The sequence below is a fragment of the Hypomesus transpacificus genome, chromosome 19, assembly GCF_021917145.1.
Source record: "Hypomesus transpacificus isolate Combined female chromosome 19, fHypTra1, whole genome shotgun sequence".
Classification (NCBI taxonomy): domain Eukaryota; kingdom Metazoa; phylum Chordata; class Actinopteri; order Osmeriformes; family Osmeridae; genus Hypomesus; species Hypomesus transpacificus.
The window spans coordinates 9,487,438-9,512,653 of NC_061078.1; the positions used below are offsets into that span (position 1 = coordinate 9,487,438).

At 42.2% G+C, this 25,216-nt stretch overlaps 1 protein-coding gene across 7 annotated transcripts in view; it reads left to right on the forward strand.

Moving 5' to 3' along the window:
* The window catches only part of myo9aa (myosin IXAa), a 77,659-nt gene that overhangs the window by 7,088 nt on the left and 45,355 nt on the right, over nucleotides 1-25,216 (forward strand). For 6 of the 7 annotated variants that reach the window (XM_047041358.1, XM_047041360.1, XM_047041363.1 and 3 more), the window contains exon 2: nucleotides 8,551-9,518. The exons of the other annotated variant lie outside the window; for it this stretch is intronic. In XM_047041358.1, coding sequence (XP_046897314.1) covers nucleotides 8,634-9,518 — 885 coding nt within the window. In that variant the 5' untranslated portion in view covers nucleotides 8,551-8,633. The remainder of the gene's footprint in view (nucleotides 1-8,550; nucleotides 9,519-25,216) is intronic. 7 annotated transcript variants of the gene reach the window in all.

Sequence of the window (25,216 nt, forward strand, 5' to 3'; positions counted from 1 at the left end):
GTGTTGTTTTGTTGCTTTCATTATTGAACATACCATGACTAGAAGCACACTGACATCAAAAGTGAGTTTGAGTCAACAAAAGAGGAATAACCAGAATGTGACTGTCAAGCATTGAACTCCTGACAGTGACAGACAAAAAGGCAGATATTTGGAAACCTGGTAAAGGGTGAGACTCTTTGACAAGTTGGTAGATCTGTGGTAAGTGTTCTACTCCCCCGGGTTTCTGACGGGTGTTTGTAGACCCACGTAGACTACGGCTTCTGCCATGCCGGGGAATGGGAATAGATCCTGGAAGTTCTCAAGGAAAGCTCACATTTTGATGGACCCTCTGCCAGTTTGTCAATCCATAATGTTTCTTTACTAGAACCCGCCACTTTACAGGACACCTATGGCTTATCTGTGGCATTTGCAAGCACTATTTTTATGTAGAAATGCTTTCTTTGACAGTGTATCTGCCTGTTGAAGTTCATACTCTCAAACTTGTGTGTATAGTCTGTATCTAATTACAGATACAGGAAATTGAGAGGGCCATGTTTGCTATGATTTCTAATCTGAGATAACAGCAACTCCATTGCACAATTTTCTAGAGTCTTCAAAAGTAGAAACGTCTTCAACCTTCTTGGAGACATTCCGGACAATAGACCTCCTGGAAAGTTTTTTGGACATTTACTCCTTACAATGTGTAGAAAGTGAAAACCAGACTCACTAACAAGGACACACTGTTGTTATTGAGAAGCCCCCTGAGTCACTCTTCCTGTTTCGCCCATGCCGGGGTCATTGTCCTGGGTGTGGATGCAGGAAGAGGGTTTTGCCATGGCGACCATGGAGGAGTGGTTTTGTTTACGCTCTGTCTCCCCAGCTTTCTACTTTATGTTAACTTTTGCTAGCGTTATTAATAGCATTTCCTTTCTGGAACCTTTACTGGACTGATGATGGGCTGGGGGTTTTGTGTGGTTGAAGTGCACCAAAATGTCTTTGTGCATTTATAGAATGTTCCCCCCCCTACCAACACAAAACATGGCCACACCTCATTAAATATTGATGGTGCCTAATGATTGTGCACTTTTATTTCATTTAATGCTGTCTGCTTTTATGTAACAAATATTTTCATTCATGTTATCTCCTCTGGTGTTCATCTCACAGTACATATTTGAACTTCACTTAAATATATTTTGGAGCTTTATCCACAGTAGCCTTGCCTTGATGTTCTACAATTTACTAGGTTGTGAAAATGAATGGTTGCGGTTTTTTCCTATTTCATCTTTGACAGTAGGCTTTTAAAACAAGCACAAACACTAATTTCTTATGCTTTACCTTTTTAACTTCCCAAAGACACCTTTGTCTGGTTGAACAAATTGGAAATGACCCTTATCCACTCTCCTATGTCTAAATGGGTCAGACCTTTTTTCCTGAACTCTGTTCAGTCTTGACAGTCATCCTGTTCATGAGTTAGACATCAGATTGAGATTGGTTAGACACGGCACATATTGCTTTTTTTCTTGAGTTGAATGCACATGATTTAGTGCAACTTGCTTCTACACAATTGGCCTACCTTTTATGTCCTTGGATGGGTCCGGTGCACTGTGTAACAATACATCTTTCACCACAGTCTCTCCTCATACCCCACTTCTGTGGAGCTACAACAATAATAGCTCATGCATGGCTGGAACGAGGATCTTAATTTAGCAATGACACATGGAACTGTCAACCTGGCCCTCAAAACAAGGTCCCAGTCCTCTCAACAAGACCCATATTTTTTTGCCAGTGCTTATCCACACAGTTGTTCCACCTGTTCCACCTTTAGCGCAAAGGCTAGCATGTTCCTATTATAGAAAGAATGTAGAGGGATCTAATATAGCCCTTGTGTTTCAGTCAGACTTCTATCAGCCATGGTTATCTCCATGGTGTGTGCAGATGGGGATAGGAGAACTAATCTTTAGTTACATTGAGGACATTCAGGCTGATTTGACCTTCTGCCAGCACTGAAGAGGTGTCAATTGTGACCACATGCTACTGTAGCTGTGTTAGTGGTGTACTGTTAAGTTGGTACGGTCTGCTTGACTCCCGAGGAGCTTAAGATAGTCATGATAACTGGGGTCCCCTCATTTGACCCAGTCAGTGTTGGTTTATAGGGACTCCCTGAAGCCTGTGTAGTGCCAACAATCTCATCCTGTTTTACAACATGGATTTAACCTGTGGGCCAGATTAAAAAATCCAAAGGAGTTGTCTTTTGTTTTAAGTCTCAGAAATCTGTCTTCCCTTTTAAGTGACTTGGAAATTGTAACTGTCTTGCTCTTAGCTTGGAAGTAGTGGGTCTGTAGTGACATATCCTCTCACTGACCCTGGCCTACAGACTAAGGTGTTTCCAGCCACGTTGGTTTGCCTGGACGCAAACAGCGTTGCCTTAAAAAACTTGTCCTGTGGCCTAAGCTCCTTCAGTGAATCAAATTGATTTTTATCAAACTGGAAGTATTTGTTTATGGCTCTTGCTCTTTATTCTCACATAATTGCCAACTGACATTGAGCTAAACCTGTTTTGAAGAAAGATTGTTTCTGTTGAAGCTTGAATTCTTGCCAGGCTTATGATCTAGCCTAATGAAATATTGTGGAGTCCACATGTTGTTTTGCAAAACAGATGGCGTACATATTCCTAACATGCAATTAATTACTCCAACTCCTTTTAGTGTAGGATCTACTTTTCAGGTCACTGAGATGAGGGCTGGGCTTATTCAAAGCAAACCTATCAATCTAACTGTCAAGCCTAACTTTTAGAGTCTACATTTTCCCTGGATGCAAGATGATAAACATTTAATAAACTTAAATAAACACATCATTGTGTGCATCCTGCTATTTCAAACGTATTTTTAAGGTGTCAAACAGACTAGTGTTTCATTGGATTGGCACTGTACTTCAAAGCCAGATTTAGTGCACATTGTTGAATCTTTTGTTTGTCTAGTTTTTTTTTAAGATTTGCCAATATACATACATCCGCAGTATATAGCCTAGGCGATCAGTGCTCACTTTCTCGAGATTAGTCACATTTGCTAGGATTCACCAATATCAGCTTTGTTTAAAATTTCTGTTGCAATCCTCTGGAAAGTATTACTTGTCAAAGTAATAGTAATACCTATACCGTTGCAGAGAAGAATACTGTTAGCTAAACGGGACATGGTGCCCATTGCCTCACATTATTTTCCTGGGTGTAGCCCACAAAGGTCTTTTCACAAGCAGCCATTACAGATCTAACTGTACTCTCTGCCACGGAAGGGGTGTATTTGTTGTGCAAATAGAGCAACTATATGTTGAACCATCAGTGTAGGGGAAGAAGATGGGGAGCATTAGGAGTTGGAAGGTATAGTAAGGAAAGAAGGATACCGTAGTGAAAAAACTTTGAGCAAAAGAAAGATTGTGAGAATGTGAAAAGGGTGGAGAGAAGCCAAGGTGTATGGACCCAGAGCAGAACACAGACAAGGGGTTGAGTGATGTCCTCCTCCGTCTGCGCAGGTCTGTGGTAGAGTTTGATGGGCCACGGATTGACTGTGGGTAGACTCTGGAATCTCTCCCTCTCTGTCTCTTGTGCTCCCTCTCTCCCTCTCTGTCTCTTGTGCTCCCTCTCTGTCTCTTGTGCTCCCTCTCTGTCTCTTGTGCTCCCTCTCTGTCTCTTGTGCTCCCTCTCTCCTGCTTTCTCTTATTCACGTTAGCTTTTGCCCTCTCACTGGCTCGTTCTCTCACTCTCTGCCTTTTTCTTCTGTTGTGTTAACTCTACCGTTGGTCCAATTTCAGAAAACCAGCATCCTATCTCCCTCTCCCTGGGTCCGCTTTGCCTCCCAAGGCAGCTATCAAGTCATCCTAGGCAGACAAACAAATACTGTGTGCACCAACCACCACTTCCATGTCATTACTCCAAAGACTGACCAGTGAAGATACAGTTACAGGATACAGGACTAAGGATGAGGAACGAGGTCCCCCATATCCTTATGGATCTCTTACAGAACAAATATAATTGTCTATTCTGCAATGTTTAATTGAGCAAAGTAGACGGACACTCTCAGTCAAACTTCCACTGTTAAGCTCTACCAACTGACTAGAGCACTCTCTATAAGAAACATCCTCCACAAACTCTGAAACATGACTTATAGTCCTGCTTTCTTCCCTCTTTGAAACTCAGAACAGACGGTGTTACTGTACCATAAGCTGTATTCCTGCGTACTCATGTTTACATTGGTTTAGAAGTAATAATGTCTAATTTACATATGTTCCTGGATATTTTGTATGTTGGAGACTGACACATCTGTTTCATTTCTGGCAGCAAAGGGGAGGCCATATGGTCAATTTGCAAGTCAAATAATTCTCAAAGATGAAATTATACTTTAACAGAAATGTTGCCTTTGCAATGTCAACAACTTAAAAATGTCTACCCTTTTGTCTTTCCTATGTCAGGCAGTAGACCGGGTGAATCGGTTTTAACCGATGATGTACTGAACCAGTATCATATACCAACCAAATAAATACAGTTAATTTAATATATTATTGAACATAGATTAAGGCAGACTTGCTTTGGAAACTTGACTTGCTGTTGCACAGAATATTGTCCTGGACAGGATCTGACTGTATTTTTACGTTTCAGTTAATACTTAAGTAGCCATTTGGTGCAGTTCAACTATTTGCAGGCTACATTTTTAACTTTAACAATTAATTGTAGATAGTCTGTTTTAGAGTGCAGTAAAAAAAGAAATTGCTGACCCAAATTACTCCATAACCCCCTGTTTCCAGTATGGTTGTGTAACTCTGGATGTCTGTGAATTGTACGTACTTGACAAGATTACAGCTACTAGTGAGCTACAATCCTTCCAGGTTCACTGTGAATGTATTTCCCTGTGTGCATCTATCTATGCTATGCAGCACATATGTTGACTGACTTCTAGAGGGCTTCAAGCACACACCTACCTCATTGAACACATAACTTAGGTAGCAGAATAATAAACGGTTACCTGTGCTTCTGTCTCTCTCTTTCTCTCTCTCCCCCTCTCCCTCCAAACTATGTCTCACTCCCCCCCTACAAGCCTCCCTACAAGCCTCCTATCCCATGACCCTCTCCACCCAAGGTAGCCAAGATATTCAGTGTCTACGAAGCAGGCTTGCTTTTGAATGAACTTAAGTTATGCAAGTCAAGTTAGTTAGTCACTAGCTCCCATTTTCATGTAGGCCCCCAAACAATACGAGACAGGATGTCACATTTTTCAATGCGTCTTTTTCAAAGAATCCTACCTCCTCTAACATCAGTTAATGGAAAATCAAAATAATTCAGTCTTAGATTACAGTCTAGTTCCTCTCCCTCAAATGTTCCTTGCTTTTTTATGTGCTGCAGTAATGTCTTTTATGTCGAAAGTGCAATTTCCTCTCAGACTTGCGCTGTAATTGTTTGAGACCTGTTTCTGAGAGGCAGCGGAGCCTAGCATTGCATTGCCACAGAGCCATTAGCCATCCACAGACATACACTCACACAAGAGTAAGTTTGGGCAATACGGCATTTTGGATGCAAACACAAACTACTGTAATCTATCAAAATAACAAGCTATGACATTTGGAACTGTTAGGGCCCGGTTTGTGGGTCAAAAAGAAGCGGATCAAATTTGATCCGTCAAGAAGCTGAATCATGTAATTTACTCCCCCCCCCATTTGCTTCTTTTGTGTCAACATCCAGTGATAGTTTGGAGGTATTTTTCAATATTTTCCATCTGCATGTCTGTTCTCAGATTTTCCTCCAGACTGAAGTAACCACAAATCTTACATCAAACTACCTGAATGTCTCCCAGTGCACTCAGAGAAAGGTCAAGTCCTGGAGTCCACTTTATCCAACCAGACCAGATTACCTGAACATAAATCTTAACCTTGACCCCATTACCAATTGTCTTAACCCCCTAAGCAACTTACTCTATATACTTTTGGCATTTATTTGAAATATGTAGTACATCCAACTAGGAGATGGTAATGGCAGAATACTTTGCTAGAAACTAATTTTTTTGTCGAAGTGATTACAAGATGATGTTCACCATTGATGGGAAGGGAAGGCCATGTTCCCACATAACTGATCAGATTACCCTATAGTGTATCTTAAAAGGTGAGGAAACCAAATCTGTGCCTGGATCAGCACTTACAGGGACAAGGAGAGGTCAGTGGGCGTACTCTCTCGCTATTTTTCCTCTCTCTTTCCAGCTCTTTTTTTCTTTCTCAATCTCTCCCTCCCCCACCCTTGCGCTCTTTGCTACTCTCTCACCCACCGTGTTAAGTCAGTGTGCCGTGTCACTTCCTTCGGGGCATTAACCCCATAGCTTATCTTCACCACGAGACCTTTTCTCCTTGTAAGAACGAAATCACACACACAGAGACACACACACACACTCCTTAGACGGGATGACCTCATGCCTCAAACATTTACTAATTTTCTCTCTCTCTCTCTCTCTCTCTCTCTCTCTCTCTCTCTCTCTCTCTCTCTCTCTCTCTCTCTCTCTCTCTCTCTCTCTCTCTCTCTCTCTCTCTCTCTCTCTCTCTCTCTCTCTCTCTCTCTCTCTCTCTCTCTCTCTCTCTCTCTCTCTCTCTCTCTCTCTCTCTCTCTCTCTCTCTCTCTCTCTCTCTCTCTCTCTCGCTCGCGCGCTCTCTCTCTCTCTCTCTCTCTCTGCAAGGACACCTCGCAAAGCAAGTAGCATGATTGTCAAGTTTGTTTGCCATTCCGAGTAGATCATGGCTTCAGAATGTGATACAACAATGATCAGGTCTGTCCTTGGTCGGAAGGGCGTGCTAGACATGGTTAGGCTAAGTTCTGACACTTTGTAAATCCATGATAGCATTTACACACTGCTGGGTGTACTTGTTGTTCTTTAAAGCTTAAAGAACATATTACAGTATTTTGAGAAATGTCATTGCAAGGAGAAATACCAGGATGAATTTGGTTTGCAAAGAATTTGCAAATAATTCTACTGGATGTTGAAAGTTAATGTTGGTGACTGATGGACACACTTGGTGGAAAATTAGTGATCTCAAGTCTTTGCTAGTGAAAATTATTTTGATGTTCATTATTCACCATTTCATTCAGTAGAAAGAAAAAGAAAAGCATGATAGGCCAAGTGATTGCCAGGGGCCTCTTATTTCCCAGGGGAAACCATTAGCTGATTGTCCCAATGTGGTTAACAGAGGGGCCAGCATGGCCTAGCCACATGCAGCACAACCTTAAATCTCCCCCTATCCTTTAAGCAGTGCATTGACCATCTGCCCTGTTGTCCGCCAAGCCCAATCCTCGCCACTCAGCCTACTAATAGCATAGTGTGTGTGATCCACCCTTATGCAATTTAGTGAAGAAGACTGTGTGAAGAGAGATTGCTGATATGAGTAGGCCTTTGTGTGTTTATGTTTACACATAAATAATGTCAGTTGGCAACATGGCTACATTGGCCTTAAACATGGTGGGGGGTGGGTTAATATTTGCTTCCTGGAAATGGGCATGAAGGCGCGAAGCATTGCATTTGGACACAGACAGAACCTGCTGCACTACACTTTGCACACCTTTCCTGTTTTTAAATGCTGCCCGGCTTCTGAGTTAAAGTACCATGAAGGCTACATGTATTTGTACTAGGTTAGAAAATAGTAGTACAAGCTTTGTTTTAAACAACATTAATATCACTGTCAATTTGATAGAATATGTTTATAAAACCCCTTTAAAGAAACTATGGACTTCATATGAATTTGTTAAAATTACTACATTGAAAATCACCCTTTTTTTACCCCTTGTACACAAGGTATAATCCACCTATGAAAGGCAAGTTGTGGATTGTGTCTGGGAAATGCCACTATTGACGTCTCAGTTGGCTTGAACAGACACAGAAACCTGTTTTTGTAAGATCCAACAGCTGTTTGTGTGAATTGGACAGAGAATGCAACTGATATGTTTTTGACCCTTTTGATTCAGTCATATCAGAATATATTGTACAAAACTGCATTCTTTATCCGCAGTAACAATACTTTGTGAGAGTTTACGCACATGTCTTAACAAGTGGTTACATTTCAAATTACATTCATGCAAGTGACAGCAGGACAGAAGCTTTTTTGTCACCCGCTCCCTAATAATCTCTGCGGCCAACACTGACCCCATGATGGCCCTCTGCTGTGTATTAAGAGGGGGCTTGTGAATAGTGTGATTGTGTATTCAGGATGGCAGCTGCTGGTCTTGGCGTTGGGATGAGTTGCTGTGCAGTGTATGCGGATGGTAATCCCATAGATCCAGATGACTTATCCCCTTTTATATTACCCTCCCTCTTCATGAGTGTGCATGCGGGGGCCTCTGACAAAATAATTTGGTGCTTTCAAAGATTATGTAACAGGCACACTGTCGCTTTGTGCAAAATTTTCATAAATATGCTGTCTCAGGAAGTTCTATTTGTGTTTCAGCTTAGATAGATGATTAGGTTGTGTCGTGAATAGTGGTTGTTTTGTCAAGGAATACTCAAGCCAAGATGAATCATTTTATGCATTGGTCTCTTCCTTCTCTGTCTGCAGTGAAGTCTTGATGCGGTCATTCGTTCAGCCCAGCGAAGGACGTGCGAGCGCTAGGTGCTGCTAATGGGAACTCCTGCTTCGCCATGAGTGCTCGTGATGGCGGCGGCGGAATTGGCGGCGTGGGTACCCTTGGCAGGAGGCGCCGCTTCGAGGACTCGGAGTTCACCGTGCGCATCTACCCTGGCACCTTGGCGGAGGGCACCATCTACTGCCCTGTCAGCGCCCGCAAGACTACCACAGCAGCCGAGGCCATCGAGCGTGTCATTGAGCGTCTACGCCTGGACCGCACCAAATGTTATGTGCTCGCCGAGGTGAAAGAATTTGGTGGCGAGGAATGGATCCTCAACCCTACCGACTGCCCCGTCCAGCGCATGATGCTCTGGCCCCGCGTAGCGCTGGAGCAACGCTCCTTTTCGGGCGGTGAGGACTATCGCTTCCTGTTACGCCAGAAGAACCTGGACGGCTCCATCCACTACGGCGGTAGTCTCCAGATGTGGCTGCGGGTGACAGAGGAGCGCCGCTGCATGGTGGAGCGTGGCCTGCTACCCCAACCGGAACCGCAAGGCGACCATGCGGACTTGTGCCGCCTGCCGGAGCTCAACGAGCGTTCGCTGCTGGACAACCTGCGCTCGCGCTTTCGCCAGGAGAAGATCTACACCTATGTGGGGAGCATCCTCATCGTCATTAACCCTTTCCAGTTCCTGCCCATCTACAATCCTAAATATGTCAAGATGTACGACAACCATGCACTGGGAGAGATGGAACCACACATTTACGCGGTGGCGGACGTAGCATACCACGCTATGCTTCAGAGACGAAGCAACCAGTGTATCGTAATATCAGGCGAAAGTGGGTCTGGAAAGACCCAGAGCACCAACTTCCTGATTCATCACCTGACCGCCCTTAGCCAGAAAGGATTTGCTAGCGGTGTGGAGCAGATCATTCTCGGAGCAGGACCTGTTCTGGAGGTAAGGATATTGGTTTTGTGGAGGGAATTATTCTAGGGAAGCTAGAAAATGTTGGTATTGTATTCTGGAGGCTTTAGTAGCAAGTGTGAATTGTGGAATAAACTGTAGAAGGGCTCCAAATTGTGCCAGTAAAGGTTCAATAATTAACATAGTAATATTGTCATTATGAGGAGACAAGATATTGCTTGGTTCTAATTGTCTATCATCTTCTCTATTGGATCGGGTTGCATTTCTTACACATTTCCTAAGGAATTTGGAAAGTTCCCTCAGATTATTTCACTGCTCTCTGTAGTCGCAAATGCAATAAATACAGTGATGTGCTCGGTTAGATATCTGACTGCTGCTACTGTGTTCAACCTGGATTGTTGTTCTAGGGGGGATGAGCTGTGTTTGGACTCGGCTGTCCTGTAACATTAGTTATGCAATGGTGCTTAGCCACAGCTGCCCCCACTGAGAGCTGCAGTTGCTCCTCACAGGCCGTTATGACGGTTCGAGTTCATCTGTGCTGCGATTACAATGTACACAGAGGATCTTTTTTTCCCCTGTGCATAACACCTTTAGAATGGTTACAGTTGAATCCCTGTAGTGTTTTTCCTTTGTTTTTGTACAAACAATTGGATTGGAAAGGCAGCAATGAATTACATTTGTGTAGAAGGTGCAGGACTGAGAAGGTGGCAGATACTTTGGGATGGATGACTCATCTAGCCAGACAAGTTGTTCGGAGCAACGCTTGTTGTGTTTTGTTTGTGTTGACAGTTACTCCTTCACAGAGAGGTTGTATGAACAATAAGTTCTGTAGGTTATTTCAGGGAATTCCGTCCACCATTTCAAAACATTCCAATCATAACATGTGGACGAAGAGATACCTGAACTTGTCACTGGCGAGATGCTCTTAAAAGACAAACATCCTGTGTTACTGTACCTCTCTTCAAGTCAACCAAAAATCTGAACATGCTTGCATAATACCCAGCAACTACAGGTACAGCATTGTAATAAGATTCTAAAACCCTGAGATTTGAGAAATACTGGCACACACGTTCAGATATTACTTAATCCTCTTCTGGTCAGCTGACACAGAGCAATTTTATAGTAATCTAATCCTGTCAGTAAAATGAGTGAGAGCCAAATTCTTCATTTAGGATTTATTTTTTTATTTTTATTTCTGCCAACTTGATATTTTTATTAGTTGTTAAGCATTTAACTTGTCCACGTAGCTAATTAAACCGTGATTTGAAAGGGTAAAATGACATGAATTATAGGGGGGGGGGGGTATTTAGCTATCTAGACTTGAATAAATGGCAGTGGACCTAGGCTGTGTTTGGTTCACTGTTAACTATACTTCAAGAGTTTACACTACAGTTTCATTGAACATGGGCGTGTGCAAAGCAATGCATAGCTGCATTCTTTCTGGCATTCCTGTTTGAGGAATTCAGACTGGCACCAGTCATGTTGATGCCACAAGGAAGTAAACTACTGGCCTTCAAAAACTTGATTTATAATTGTTTGAAGAGTTTTGAAATGTTTATTCACAAAAATGTCTTCAAAATTAGTCCGCTGTCTGAAGTGTCACATAACAAATTACTAAAGCTTCCTCCATGGAATAGCCCACATGACATTCTTCACACCTTAACGTTTAACCATTCGGGTGCCTGTCGCTGTAGCTGATGTGTAAGCACTGTGGGGTTGATCAATGTAAGAGCAGCTCCTTGAACTGTTTGCACAGTGAGTTTGTGCTTCTGGATGGTGGTAATTAATGCAAGGCAAGAGTTGAGCCTGAGTTTAGGATAGGAACTGGCTGTTAGAAGTACCATCCTAACCTGACTGAACAAAACTTGAACTTGTCCACTCCGACTGGGGTCACTGGTCTCAGGATTTGAGTTGTTACAAAAGAAAAATTATCATTTAGACAACGGGAAAAATATGCGTACAACTTGATGTGCTGTTGATCTTTCAGTGACATGTCTTATTAGAATCGTAAATATATAAATCCCCCTGCCTTTTACACATCTTTAGGACTGCTGTCAAGTTATATAAAGTCTCTTACACCTTTCTCCCTTTTAGTGCTTTAATGGGCCACTCTCCCACTATTCAATGTAGGGCTGAAGGGTTATGTCTTTCAGATCCTAATGCTAACCAGATACCTTCATGCTAACTCGATTTTCAAGTTCCATCCACCTCTGAGATGAGTAAGCATATTGTTCTGCTTGACAGAAGTGCCCTTATGTAAGCAAGTGGTTTGACAACTATTTCTCTTGATACAAACCAAGTGAGCTCATTTGCTAAAATGCATACTAAGGAATGGCCACATTCATGTCATTATGTTATCTATTTTATCCAAGCTGTGAGGATGAAGGCATATTTCTAGACTGACTATAAAGTGACATGTTTACTTGAGATAAACATAGGCTAGATAAATGCCATAGCAGTTTAGTACTTTAGCACTAAATTATAGTAAGTAAACTAAAAATTTTTTTTCCATTTTCCCACAAGTGAAATGGCTAAATTTGCTAAGTTGAATGTTGCATGGTTGTTAGTTGGGAAGCTGGCTCACCCTGGGCTAATTCTTGTCAGATAGACTATATGTTATTGTTTGATGGAGGATATTACTGACTGCTTTTTTGTCTGGTTGGAGTTCTGCCAAAACACTGGTTAACTGCTAGGTTCTGACAAGCCCTGTCGCTGATTAAGTAAATGAGGACTAAAACTGCTAACAGGTATGTCAGTAGCAACAACTTAGAATATATGTAATGTTTATGGTGGTGTGTGGCCATCTTTTAAAGCTTAATGGAGATGACTTGACCATCTTATCTCCCATATGAATGTGTAGTGACTTGCCTGTATAAAGAAAATCTGAATGAAAATAAAAGATGTTACTGGATGGGGAACAAAACTATGTAATCATATACTGCATGTCTGGAACTAATATAGTTTACATTATTCCTGGCATTAATGGTCTCCTGATATGGAAGAACTTTATGTTAAACTGCATAACTATTCAATGTTTGAACTTGAGAGAGAAACAGCAACTCCCTGTAAATCTTTTTAACCTTATGTTGTTTTGGGATTTTAAAAGTTTATTTTTTAAACGGTACTATCACTGAGCATTAAATAGCCTGTAAAGTCAGTCTGATTGATTAATCATAGAAGGAATTTTCTTTTTTTTCTGTACTGTGTATTGGCAATAACCATATTGTACAATGACTATTTGTATTCCTACGAGAGAGGAAAGAAGGTTCACCCTCTGTCAACTATTGACCATAACATTTCAGATCTGAGCCCTTTTCCCCTTTGAGCTCCAGTTGTCCAACACTCCCCATCAGTAATAATAGCCTAGTTCAGGAAACAGTGCATCCTCTTTCTTTGAGATAACTAACATGTTTGCCAAATGCCACATACAGCCTAATACTTTTCCCCACTCGCTATTTTTAGTCAACCTGCCACGTCCTTGCAGAGAGTAGTCTTGACAGATTGATAAGTGTTGAAAATGCTCCTTGTCCAGTGTTCAGAGAAGAAGGCTGGCCCTTTTTCAGATTTTGGAGATGGGGGGGGAGGGGGCAGATAGGAGTCTTTTTAATCTTCTCTTTTGGGAGATAGACAGTCCCTGGAGGCCGTGTAACTACCACTCATGGTTCGTATCCAGGTGTCAGCCGGTTAAAGAGCTTTTGGTTTGCAGGTGTTCACTCACATTCAGGATGAATGGGACCCACAGTTGTGGGAGAGCTTCCAAACAGGTTTGAGACCAAAGTGTAGATTTGGTTAGGCTAGACTGAAGATGATCACCATATGAAGCGTGTTTGCCATTATGTCCGAATCTTTCGACCAATCCTTGGTCCAAATAAATACTCCCAGAGTGAGTCCGCTCAGGTCAGCAGCTTCCATCCTAGCTCTCCTTTGGATGGTTGGAACACATGCATTCACATGCATTTGCACACAGTCCCCAAACATGTCTTTCTCTCTCTTTCTCATCCGTACATAACAGCTTCTCACTCCCACCCAGGTCCCCCTGAACTGCCATAATTATTGGCTAGCAGGACCCTCACACACACACACACACACACACACTCCATCAGGGCAGGCTTAGCAAAGACGTAAGGGATTTACTGTTCACTGTAAGTGTCGTTTTACGTCCTCCTGGCACCAAAAATAGACAAAACCCAATAAGAATTGATTGATGTATGCCCTTAGTCAGACCTTTGTCACTTGACAACCTCCTTAGCCAATACGTGGCATGTCCACTCATTATATTCATGTTGGCCCAGCCAGACAATCGGCTCCAGGAAGTGAATGAGCCCTGATTTAATCTAACCCTGATTTTGATGTCCCTGATTTAATCTCCCTCTTGCCCTAATACGGAGAAAATGAAAAAATGTGAGATTATAAAATGCTTAATATTAGCCCGGTGGAAAATGTGTCTACCTTGTTCTAATGAGAGACAGTGGAATAGACATAATTTGCAGAAAACGATTGCTTGAATCTATTGTAGACAGTCATTCATGCTCCTCAAGGTTTCTTCTCTTCTGTTCTCATCTTGACACAACATAAATTATCATCTTGACACAACATAAATTATCAATGGTTTGAATTTTTTTTAACTTTTGCTTGGTACCATACTCTGCAAGATGTGAAAGGCTGGTCACACTTGATTCTGTCATTAAATACACCTTAAAAATAAGAATCCTGACTTGATCATGACACAGCTTTTCAGGCCTAAACAGTTATGGTGTTGAATTGCTACTCATATGAATAGCCTATGCCATAAACCGAATGCTTGTTTTCCATCACATTTGGAAGTAGATTTTAAGGGCTTAAGCATCATATCCAACACATTACTCTGTTAGCTAGCAAGTGAACCCACCAAACAAACACTGACACCTCTTCTGAACACAATTCCCCCAAATGGAAAATGGATGCTGTGTGCTGTACCAATCTTGCCCACCCATTCCCTAGTGAAATACTGGACAGACTCCTGCTGTTTCTTTTCAAGCCTCCCGTTTCCTTATCTCCTCCCCGTGGTGCCAAGCATTTTTTTTCCCTCATAGACATAGCACTGGAACCTTCCAGAAGGTTTGTACCACCACACTAGCAAAAAAACAGGGAGGCTAGCGTGTAGTACAGTACAAACTGTTCCTAGATTAACATGCTGAACTAACAAATGGCTTCTTAGACCATCACTTTATTTTGGCCTCATTTATTGGGTAGGAACGCAGGACTCAAGATCAAAGTTCACCCCTGTATTTGACAAAACGTAAGGTCAGAGTAAATGCCTTTTGGAAGAACTTTCATGTGTTCTATCCACTCCCTCATTGGGGGGTTAAAGGGAAGGAAGCCTTGGAAAAGAAAGCATCTAAAACCCCCCCCCAAACATCCTGTCTCCTTGCAAGTGGGGGTTATGAATTTGGCTGAGCCGAGATGCAAAATAGATTATGTAATTTTGAAAACTACATCTCATCACCCTGCATCTGAACATGGTTGTTAAAGACAGTTAATTATCACACAGATTGTAGCTAGTACAATAATATTCCAAAAAAAGAACTGCTGTCGGGCCGCAGTCTCTGGTCAACACCTCGCTGGCTGGTGTGTGTGTGTGTGAGGCTGGGCTTCTGTCTCAGTGCTGCACCATTTCAATAGTCCGTAGCAGATGCTGTGGCCAGTGGCAGCCTAACAATGTGTCTGTGTGGATCCCCCCAACATGCTCTTTATTTAAGCTGAGGCACGTGAGAGTCCTCAGATGACTTGTCAGCATTACGCATGCACACATGAACGTACGCTTATACTCTCACACACAAGCTCAGCAACAGGCACCTGCCCTCAGAATGGACCAGCTGCGCCACTGCCCTCACTACACCTGCAGCTTTGTCACTGGAACAGATAGAAATAGACTGGGTAGAACATACTTGATTGTTTGCCATGTAGACAGCCAAACACAATGTCGACTTTGCTCAGTGTCCAGGCCTGTTTGCAGTACACATGAATGTTGAGCCTACGTCCTATTGTGAGGGATCTAACTTGCTAGGCTGTCTTTGGTATTGCCAGTGAGTTATACTGACTGCATGATTGGAAAAAGGTCCATTTTTGTATCTATTTGCTATGGCTTTGTTAATTGTTTTTCAGTTTGTATGACTTGTGTTAAAATCATTAATTTGTTTCAGTTTTAAATGCTCTCCATCTTCAGTGAACTAAAGGAGAACATAGCCCTTTTTTATTTATTCTTTACTGTACTTTACACACACACACACACACACATGTGTTCCCTTCCCCTATGGCCTTGACTCCATGTCCAACTGCAGCTTGCCAGATATTGTTATTCCCCCCTCATCCCTCTCCTGCAAGTCTCTTCTTTCCTTCCTGCCTGTGTCAAGAGGTGGGTGTGCAAGCCCTTTGCCAACTCTCACTTTGTGTTCTTCTCCCTTCTACTCTCCTTCCTCTGCAGACATAAAGGGGTTTGGGGGCTGTGTTGTAATGTTTGTAGTTTTAAGTAAGCCTTCTTGCAAGTAATCTGTAGGATTCAATTCACTCCAAAGTGAAGTTTGAAAAAGCCATCACTCCTGAACCTTTTATTATAGACCCCTATGTCTAGACTATTGACCTGACTACTTCAACATGCTTTTATGGCCGTTTTTGCTTTGAAGTTCTATGTGGGATGTGGAAGAGGAGTAGACTACGAGCCTTCCAATACTCACTGGGTTGTCTGGTCGTAACAGGATATTGTGTATTCCTTGCATACCTGTTTTATTGAGCACACGCTGCTGTTTTGCATGTCCTTATGTCTAATTAATACCCCAACGTATTGAAAGTTTCAATTTGAAACATTACAAATATACATTTTAGGCCTTAAAAAAACAATGCCTTCTCAATGTCATTTCTACCTCCCAGTGTGTGTTCGGCCATCTGAACTGGGCCTCACTGACTCAGCCCAGTAAGAGGATAAGTGTCACCACCATGCTAAGAATAAAGCGCTTGTCCCTCTTGGAATGTTGCCGGCGGTGTAGTAAACGACTTATTAACTGTCCATAACAATGACTGGAGAGAGTCACTGTAGTGGTTTTGTTGGGAACGGTCCGGAAATACGGTTCCAGTCTTTTACAGCCTATTTGCTGTCTACCAGATTTAGACTACCTCTTTTGATTATGGCTATTGGCGTAATTCACATTGTGGCAAATATCCATATATAATCATTTAAATGAAACTTTGATTCACAAGGGAGAACCAAGGGACTGAGTTCATTCACTCTTTGCTTGAATACCACTGTGATTAAATTGGTAGAGGTCTAACTATGGGAAAAACATTTTTTCATTACTTATCCACTAAACAACAGATAATTTGCTTATTTAATTTTTAACAGCCATATTCTTTTTAAGATGATATTTTTAGTTTTGTGTTTAGTAATTACATTCATCTGCAAAAAAGAATTGGGCCATTGACATTTGTGCAAGCAGTTGGCATGAGATTGAATGGAGTTGCACTGTTTGTGTGTCTCAGTGCCAAGTAATGGGATTGACCTCCTTTGTTCCTGGTTAGCCTCAGCATTAGCCTCAGTGTGCTAAGTCACCCTCCATAGTAATGTATGTTGCATAGCTTAGTACCTCAACCTAGTGTTCACCAGCCAATGCTTGACCTGTGGTCTACTTTGGTGTGTATTGCAAGATCACCTGTTCTGGCTTTGCATCAATATACCCTGTAAGGTGACAAGATCTCTAAAAACACACCCTTATAGTGTTATCTCAATGAATTAATATCAGTAACAGTGGAGGCCGGGTATCACATTCAGGCAGACACTATAAATGCCCTTGTCTTATTTTCCTCCAAAAAGGGTGAATCATTATCCTGTAATCTCCACTTTATTTGTAAAATGTCTATGATGTGTGGGAGCTTGGAAGCAGTCACCACAAACTAAACAGGAGCTTGAACTAGTGGTAGTATCGAGTCTGGTGAAGTATGTTTGCTGGGTAAATATTCTGCTCAGATTAAGGGATGGGAAGCGCTCCAAAGTAAATCCTGCTTGTGAAAAATAGAGAAACTAGAGGCGGAGGGCCAAGTGGTCTTTCTTCACCATGGTTTGTCGAAGGCTTTGCAAACACAGCACTGATGAAACTTCAAAACAGGTGATATGGATCTTTTTTAGTGAATCTCTAAAGAAAATCTCCACTAAGTAGCTATGTTCCATTTGAACCAGAACAAAAGGGATGAACTACTGCAGTCCAGTTTAGTATTGACAAGCTTCTATAGACGGCACTCACTGGCTGTGAGTCAGCTGCTTCCTGGATGAAAAAGGTTTACTGACTTATGGCAATTTCTTATCACAGACACTCTCTTTGGCTCAGTCAAATGATTGTTCCTGAGTTACAGGCCGAGCCCTATAAAGATAACATCTACTCCAAAGGTACTGTAACACCAGTCCATCTTCACATGATGCAGTTAATAGTATCTCATTGAAGGATTTCAGAAGAAGTCTCCATACAGCCATGTACTATGAAAGGTACTGAACGTTGGAAAAGCTAGGCAACCTTGCGAACACAATAGCATTCATTGTTCCACAGTCTCAGTTGGATGCTCTAAGCTCACTGCAGGTTTCCACTTCAGAATTTTGACCTCCTGACTTGCGGTTCTTTGTGTAAGATTCTTCCCAAAAGTATGAGTTACTATCACAAACATGAATGTTAAAATGAGACACAGGTGCAGAAAAAAAGCATTGACACAGTAACAATAAAAAGGTTGGCATTCAGACAAGACGCCTATTTGGAAATACATCTGCCTATCTTCCTTTCAGACTGTGTTTGTGAACATCCGCCCATCCTCAGCTAGTGCTGTTTCAGCTACTTCCCACCACCACTGCTGCTTCAGTGGTCTAGAACATAAAGGAGGAACTCCATCCCAGAATGCACTTAGCCTGGTGAAGCTGTGTGTGGGACAGTGGAGGCCCCAACCCAGCCTTGGCTAACAGTTACTGATCTACAATAACAATTAGCCGTAGCAGAGTTCACTTAGTAGAATGCTGGCCCCTTTCAAATATGTGAGAAAAGGAAGGTTGACATTGCCTAAGCTAAGGAATCTCAGTATGTCCTCTGCTGCTTAGCCAATAGTAGTTGTCCAACAAAGCCCCAACATTGTCAGGTGGTAACGCTTTTATGTTTCACATGAATGTTTTTGATGTGTGTCATAGAAATATTTTATAAATCTGGGCAACAGATGTTGGAATCGTGCGACAGTTAACATTTGTGTGAGAAAGGGAAAACCAATGCTGGTCAAAAGATATTGACCTGACCTGGAAGCGAGTGGGGTTTTGCAATATATTGGGCTAAAGCATCTTAGGGACGGAAGTTCGTTTTTTGCTAATTGTTTATAGAGACAGTATAGTCTTTCTTTCAGTCACATGCTCACACGCATTCATACATGCATAGCCTACGTACTGTCATTCTCTCTCTTTCTCTGACTCCTACATTCCATCTCTCTGTATGGCCACCAGATTGAGGAAGTTCCTATTGCCAATGGCTGCATTTCCTCTCCTTCCGCTTGAATCTGGGCTGCCTCTCTCTCTGTCTCCCCCATTTCTGCCACAGCAAGTCTTAAGTCTGGCAGCCCCTGCATTGTTTTAGCGGCATCCTCATTGGAGCAACTCTGCTTAGTTCAGCGTGTCTGAGTGGGAGCAGACTCGTGAAAAGGCAGGAAATGGCAGAAACAGTAAACCATCGTAAGACATGTTGTGAGTTTTCGGCATCACTTCACATATAAGTTGTGGTGCATGGTCTGAATAGCCTACGCACATACCCACACAGACAAACACAACGTGAACTTAGCCAGATGGATAAGGCTTTCTCCACTAGATCTGTCAACACTGCATACATTCTTCTGGAGATTCCTCTGCACACGGGAGACTAGTCCAGATACAAATAATTTGTACACCAGCACAGTCATGGCCTGGCTTTTCTCCTGTTGTCTTTGACCTTCTCTGAGTATAAACCTTCTCACAAGATAAAATTTCCTCATCACTGCCAATGTTCATCTACCTCTCAAATCATTGAAACACCTTTTAGTGAACACCTAGCTGGGTTCTATGTCAGTTTTTATTTCTTGTTATGTCTGGGTGTCATGCTATCAGTGGTATTAGCTATGGACCCTGATTTCTGGACACGTTCAGGCCATAACCATTTGTGTCTGGAAGATAGCATGTCTGAACATCTTAAATGGTTAAATTCGTTCAGAACTTCATTTAGGCCCAAGCATGACTTGGTCTCGTCAACCCTGTCTCTTACTATAAAACCTTTGTTGGCCCTGTTCCTGCTTACATTACTAAATCCTGCTCAGTTAGCGAAGATCTGCTGTAAGTACAGGGAGAACAACGCACATCCAAGTCGGAAGCTAAGTGGCGTTGAGATATCCCATATTGACACAGCCTCGGGAGCAAGTAGGCTTCAATGTTTGCTTTAAAAGATTGTGTGTCTTTTTGTCTAATACTATTTGCGGAAGTGCAGATAATGTTTGTGTCTTAAATTCCTCCCTCTTCACACTTCCGCCACAATGAAAATGATAGGTCAGCATTGGCCCCAGTGGGATTGGACTGCAGATGTAATACCTTGACATCTTGGCTCAGGATTCCTGTGCCCAGAATCATGTTTATTTTGAAAGAGATTGTGCCATCAGAGGAGGGCTTATTTTACATATAGCAGCAAAATAATGGCCATCTGTTTATAGTTTATGTAACAAAAGAAACAATAAAATTGTATATTATCTCTTTGGAAAGGGTAATGTACTCAATTAATGATCAAATAGTCAATTTCTGAGAAAAATGAGAACATAATTCTTTTGGAAACTCAGATAAGCAAAAAGAGAAAGCATGATTCACTGAAGCCAGTTCTTAAAGAAGCATACATCAAATCCAGTCTACGACACTGTACACTTTTCTGCAAATAGACAACTGAATCAAATTTCAGACTTTTAATACTCAAAACTCACAGTCCACAACTGGAAATTGACATCATCTTTCCCCCATCACCCATCCCTTTTAAAACCCTTAGAATATGCGAAAACACTTCACTTTCGAGTGGAAAGTGCCAATATAAACCAGATGTCCATAAGCTGACATCAGACCATGGCCTTTCTAGTTCCAGGCCCACGCCCTCTCAGTTCCAGATGGTTTGCTGCCCACTGTCTGTCACTCAGGCTGCGGCGGCTAGAACTAGATTTGAGCTTTTCACTCTAGATGTCTATCTCCTTTGGGACTGATCACACTGGAGGAACACTCATTACATAATCAGGATTCTCTGAGTCTGTTTCTCTTCCAGCTTAGCTGGAAAAGCAATCAGGGATACTGCCAATATAGACCCTCTGTACTCTCAGCACAATTTGCACACACACACACACACACACACACACACACACACACACACACACACACACACACACACACACACACACACACGTAGTGGCAGTGATTGTGTTTCCCTCCCTGCTGTTATCTGCTTTTTTGTCATTTTGCTCCATTGCCCTTTATCTTACCCCTGTGCATGTGGTTGTGTGTGTGTGCACACTTCACTTTAATGTGTCCAGCCCTACTCTGGTACTATCCTCTAGTCTTAGACAACCACAGCATCCAAAATACTCCCAGTACACACAAACACATGCAAGCACCTATAAAGTATGTATTCCATGTCCAGATCCTGGAATATGGTGTATTGGTGAAGTTGAAGGCCATGCAGTTGGCCAGAGGTCAAAGCCTGAGGGCCACAGCCGGCAAGCCACACTCAGATCATAGTTTGACCTCCATAGAACAGCACGACTTTGTCAGTTTGTAATTCATCAATATCACTGTTAACCCCACAAATAGACCTGCCCCATGGCAATGACATTTTTTGACAACTTTAGGCAAACTGTAAGCACATAGTAAGATGACAAAATGCCAATATATACATGGGTAATACATGATTGTATTACCAGATTTTTCCCTTGTCAGAAACAAACAGTGCACTGGTTTTTCTCTTGAGAAATGTATAGAATCCAGTACTTGGCTTGCCCTTAGCTTACAACCACATGTCTACAGTGCTGCAGTGTGTTGGAATAGATTCAGGCGTGTGCAGTGCTGTGTAGACTGGTCCGTGGAGGGATCAATACCAGTAATGGCTGCTGCCCAGTGTTTCTCGCTGTTGGTTGCATGGGTCGCTCCTGCCCCTGAGGCAAGGTGAGGCACCAATGCAGTCACTCAGCTGTCGAATATCAGTAAAAGGCTTTCTGTTGTTTCGTAGTCTTTGAATATGTGGCACTATCCTCCGATAACTGAGCCTCCAAAAACTGACTGAGAATATTAGAATACAACATATAGTATTTCTAATGAAATCCAATTGATGACGTCATTGTTTCCTGTGACTACACTGTGTAGCCTTGTAATGTGTATTGGGGCATGATTTTGGAAGGCAACAAAGCAAAAGGCATCATGGGTCTCTGCAGTACATTAGGCCTGTTCCATAAGGCTGCCTTCACTGCAGAACAGCCTGGTCAGAGACCCAGCCAGAGGGAAGCAGACCGGGAAGCAAGCCCTGCCTTTCAGGAAGACTGCCCATCAGGAGGCCTACATCTGCAAAACGCAACACGGGCCTAGCCCCGGGCACTCTGCCAAGGCTCAACCCACCACACACACAACACACGTGCATGCATACACTTTGGCTCACTCTCTGTCACACAGACACGTAGGCTCTCATTAGCTTTTTTCCTCGCGTACACACACACAGATTGCAGTTGACCAAGAAGGGATAACAAAGCTCAAGTTAAGTCAACTGCAGGAATGTTGAGATGTCAAAGGACATCACTGGCTCTGTCATGGAACTGTACAAATTCACGGCAATGGTCTGTTTAGATCTACTGTAATAATTGCAGTGAATCAGATGTGCTTCATACTTAAGGAATGGCATCATGTCTTCCAATTTAAAAAAATTCACTCTCAACATCACTGTTTCTCTGTTAACGTTTGCAATTTTTTGTCCAGTATTTAATAAGTGGATCAAAAGTTCATTCAGTATCTAATGCATTTGACCAGGAACAGTTCCATTGGCAGTGACAAACTCTAACCTTTGTATTATTACAATTTAACACATACATCCGTATCTTCCCCCCCTCTCCCTCAAGTGCTGATATCAGATCTTTTCAAGCCGCGGTCAGTTATATGGTCGTTTGGCTGAACAATTGGGTCTTGTTTCACTTGTGGTTGGTGGAATGACTCGAAGGCTCTGTCTGTGGGCGAGTGGAAGGAATGACTAGCATCATGAGATGGTGATGCATCAAAGCTTTTTTTTCTTGAAGCCTTCCATTTTTAACACTTCTTATGGTGTTAACTGCACCAGAAATGTGGTAGGAGGTCAGCAGTCAAGTGTGGTCTAGGGCAGATACAAGTCTCTAGGGTAGACATTGAAATTGACACAAGGTGCGGTCAGGGAAGGACTTTCATATTCTTGCTCATGCTTTCCTTCTTATTGTTAGCTTAATGATTCACCTGAAAGGGCTCCAAGCCTTGGAGCGGTAAATGACTGGTGGGATGACGCTTAATGTCCTTTTTAGTTAGAGACCAATGAGCTGGGAGGGTGCCCCAACTTCTGTAGTCAGTAGTTGTCATGCTTAGTCATCTACAGGCTTGTCATTAAAGTTAAGATAGATGCTCGATTAGTGTCTTGGGCAACAAATAGACTAGTAGTATACACTTATTTAGGTTAAGTTGTCTGACCAATGATTTTGTTGGATACCGGTTTTCTTTTTTTAAAGTAGGTAAAAGTCAATTTAATACCAGTGTTCTGGAAACGGAGCGCATGCACAGAGGAAAACATTGATTATTCAAATATATGGGTTAGGAAACTCCTACCCCAATTTTTTTAATTTTCATTTTGAGTCCTAGGAAAAGGACTACAAGCTACAGCCAATGTTACTCCTTCTGTTCTTAACTGTTAGCTCAGCTAAGCTAACAAGCTGCTGAAAGCTTCTTGAAAGCTTGTTTCTTGCTCTCAAAAGCACCCATAGTGTTGTTACAAGAGGGTTTCAAGGAGGGTTAAAGATGTATTAGCAGGGTGCATGGCTTTACATGACCAGATAGCCCAGGGTAATCTGCTTAGCGCTCATGTGCAAAGTGATGACTGTCATCTGATTACAGGTAAACAAACTGTGCTGCAACAGAGGATTTGCTGAGGATGTCGCTTGTTTTTTGAAAAGGTTTGCTGCAATAGCAAAAAAATACTTCTGGAAAAAATATCAGCTTTAAGAGTCACTAAGTGAAGTAAAAATAATCATTTTAAAGTGATTTGAGTTGTTGAGCTTCTGTTGGTCCCTCGTTCCCTCATTACCACAGAGAAACACAGCTCCGTTGTTTACCTCTGTAGGAAAGTTGGTGCCCAAATAAGGAACCCCAACCACCTTTGTTTGGGCCATTCATATTCCGCCACGCTTCGCTCATCATTTTGTTTGTCATGGATGCCATGCTAAATTACGCAAGCTCTAATTAACTCTTTTACCATAGAGGAAACTCCTTTCAATGGCCTGGATGTGCAGGGCTTCAAAAGGAATGGGAAGATACACACACACACACACACACACACACACACAAAACATTAAACACACACACACATAAGAAAACAAACACTTACATAAGTCAGTCAAAAGTTTAGTTAGGATTTGAGTGGGTGGTGTAGAGGTTGCTGCATACAATTTACATTTAGTCATTTAACAAATGCTTTTGTCCAAAGCGACTTACAAGAAAGAGCTTTACAAAAGGTGCGTAGGTCAATGATCATAAACAACGAGAACAATGTGGGTAGCCAAAACATTAATCATACATTGTGAAAAGCAAATAAGAGCCAATGGGTAGAACCAGAAGAGCATGTAGTTAAACAAATTACAATCAAACAACATGATCCTCGAAAGTACTAGAGTGTACCTGGAGGAAAGCAAGCAACAATAATATAATTCACAGCGAGTACAAGTAGTTAAATCAGTTACAACTAACCAACAAATGCATAAAACATCAAAACCAGGGACTTCAGAGATTATTCATTCAGTGCCAGGATACGTCCTAAAAGCTGAAAGCCACCCTATGGCTGATGATTAACTCTGGGTTACGCTGGTAAAACTTTGGTAAGAGTCCAAATGATTTTTTTTTGTGCTCTGAGTGTAATTTATTATATTTATATTTAACTATATCCTGCATTTCATTTCTTGAGTGCCTTGCAAATCCCCATCTTATTTTGTGATCTGGTAAAACAAAACTCCCAGTTCTCCTTCGCATCAAAGAGTCTAGGTCTAACGTGTAGATTGACAGAGTTCCTACCCCATACAAGGTTTAGAGGTACTTGTTTCCCATTTCACCACCTCTTTATTGGATGCTTCCAGTTGCCTTGACACGTCGCCACCCGTTCCATGCTTATGGCCACACACATTCGCCCAGCCCAGCCCATGCATCAGAAGGGCTAAATTTAGCTTTGTTATACAGAGAGAGACAACCTCTAACGTATACACTCATCTTCACAGTTGTGCACAAGCCCTTGCAGGCCTGCAGGTACAGTACACTTATTTGTCCATACACACACACACACACATACACACACGGGACATCTATTTCAATGCGCATGCACAGACACACACCGGCCCCTCCCCATAAGCATCTGCGGTAGATTTTGTGTACTGTCAGTACAGTAAACATCCCCTGCTTTCAGCAACAATCGCTCACGGGG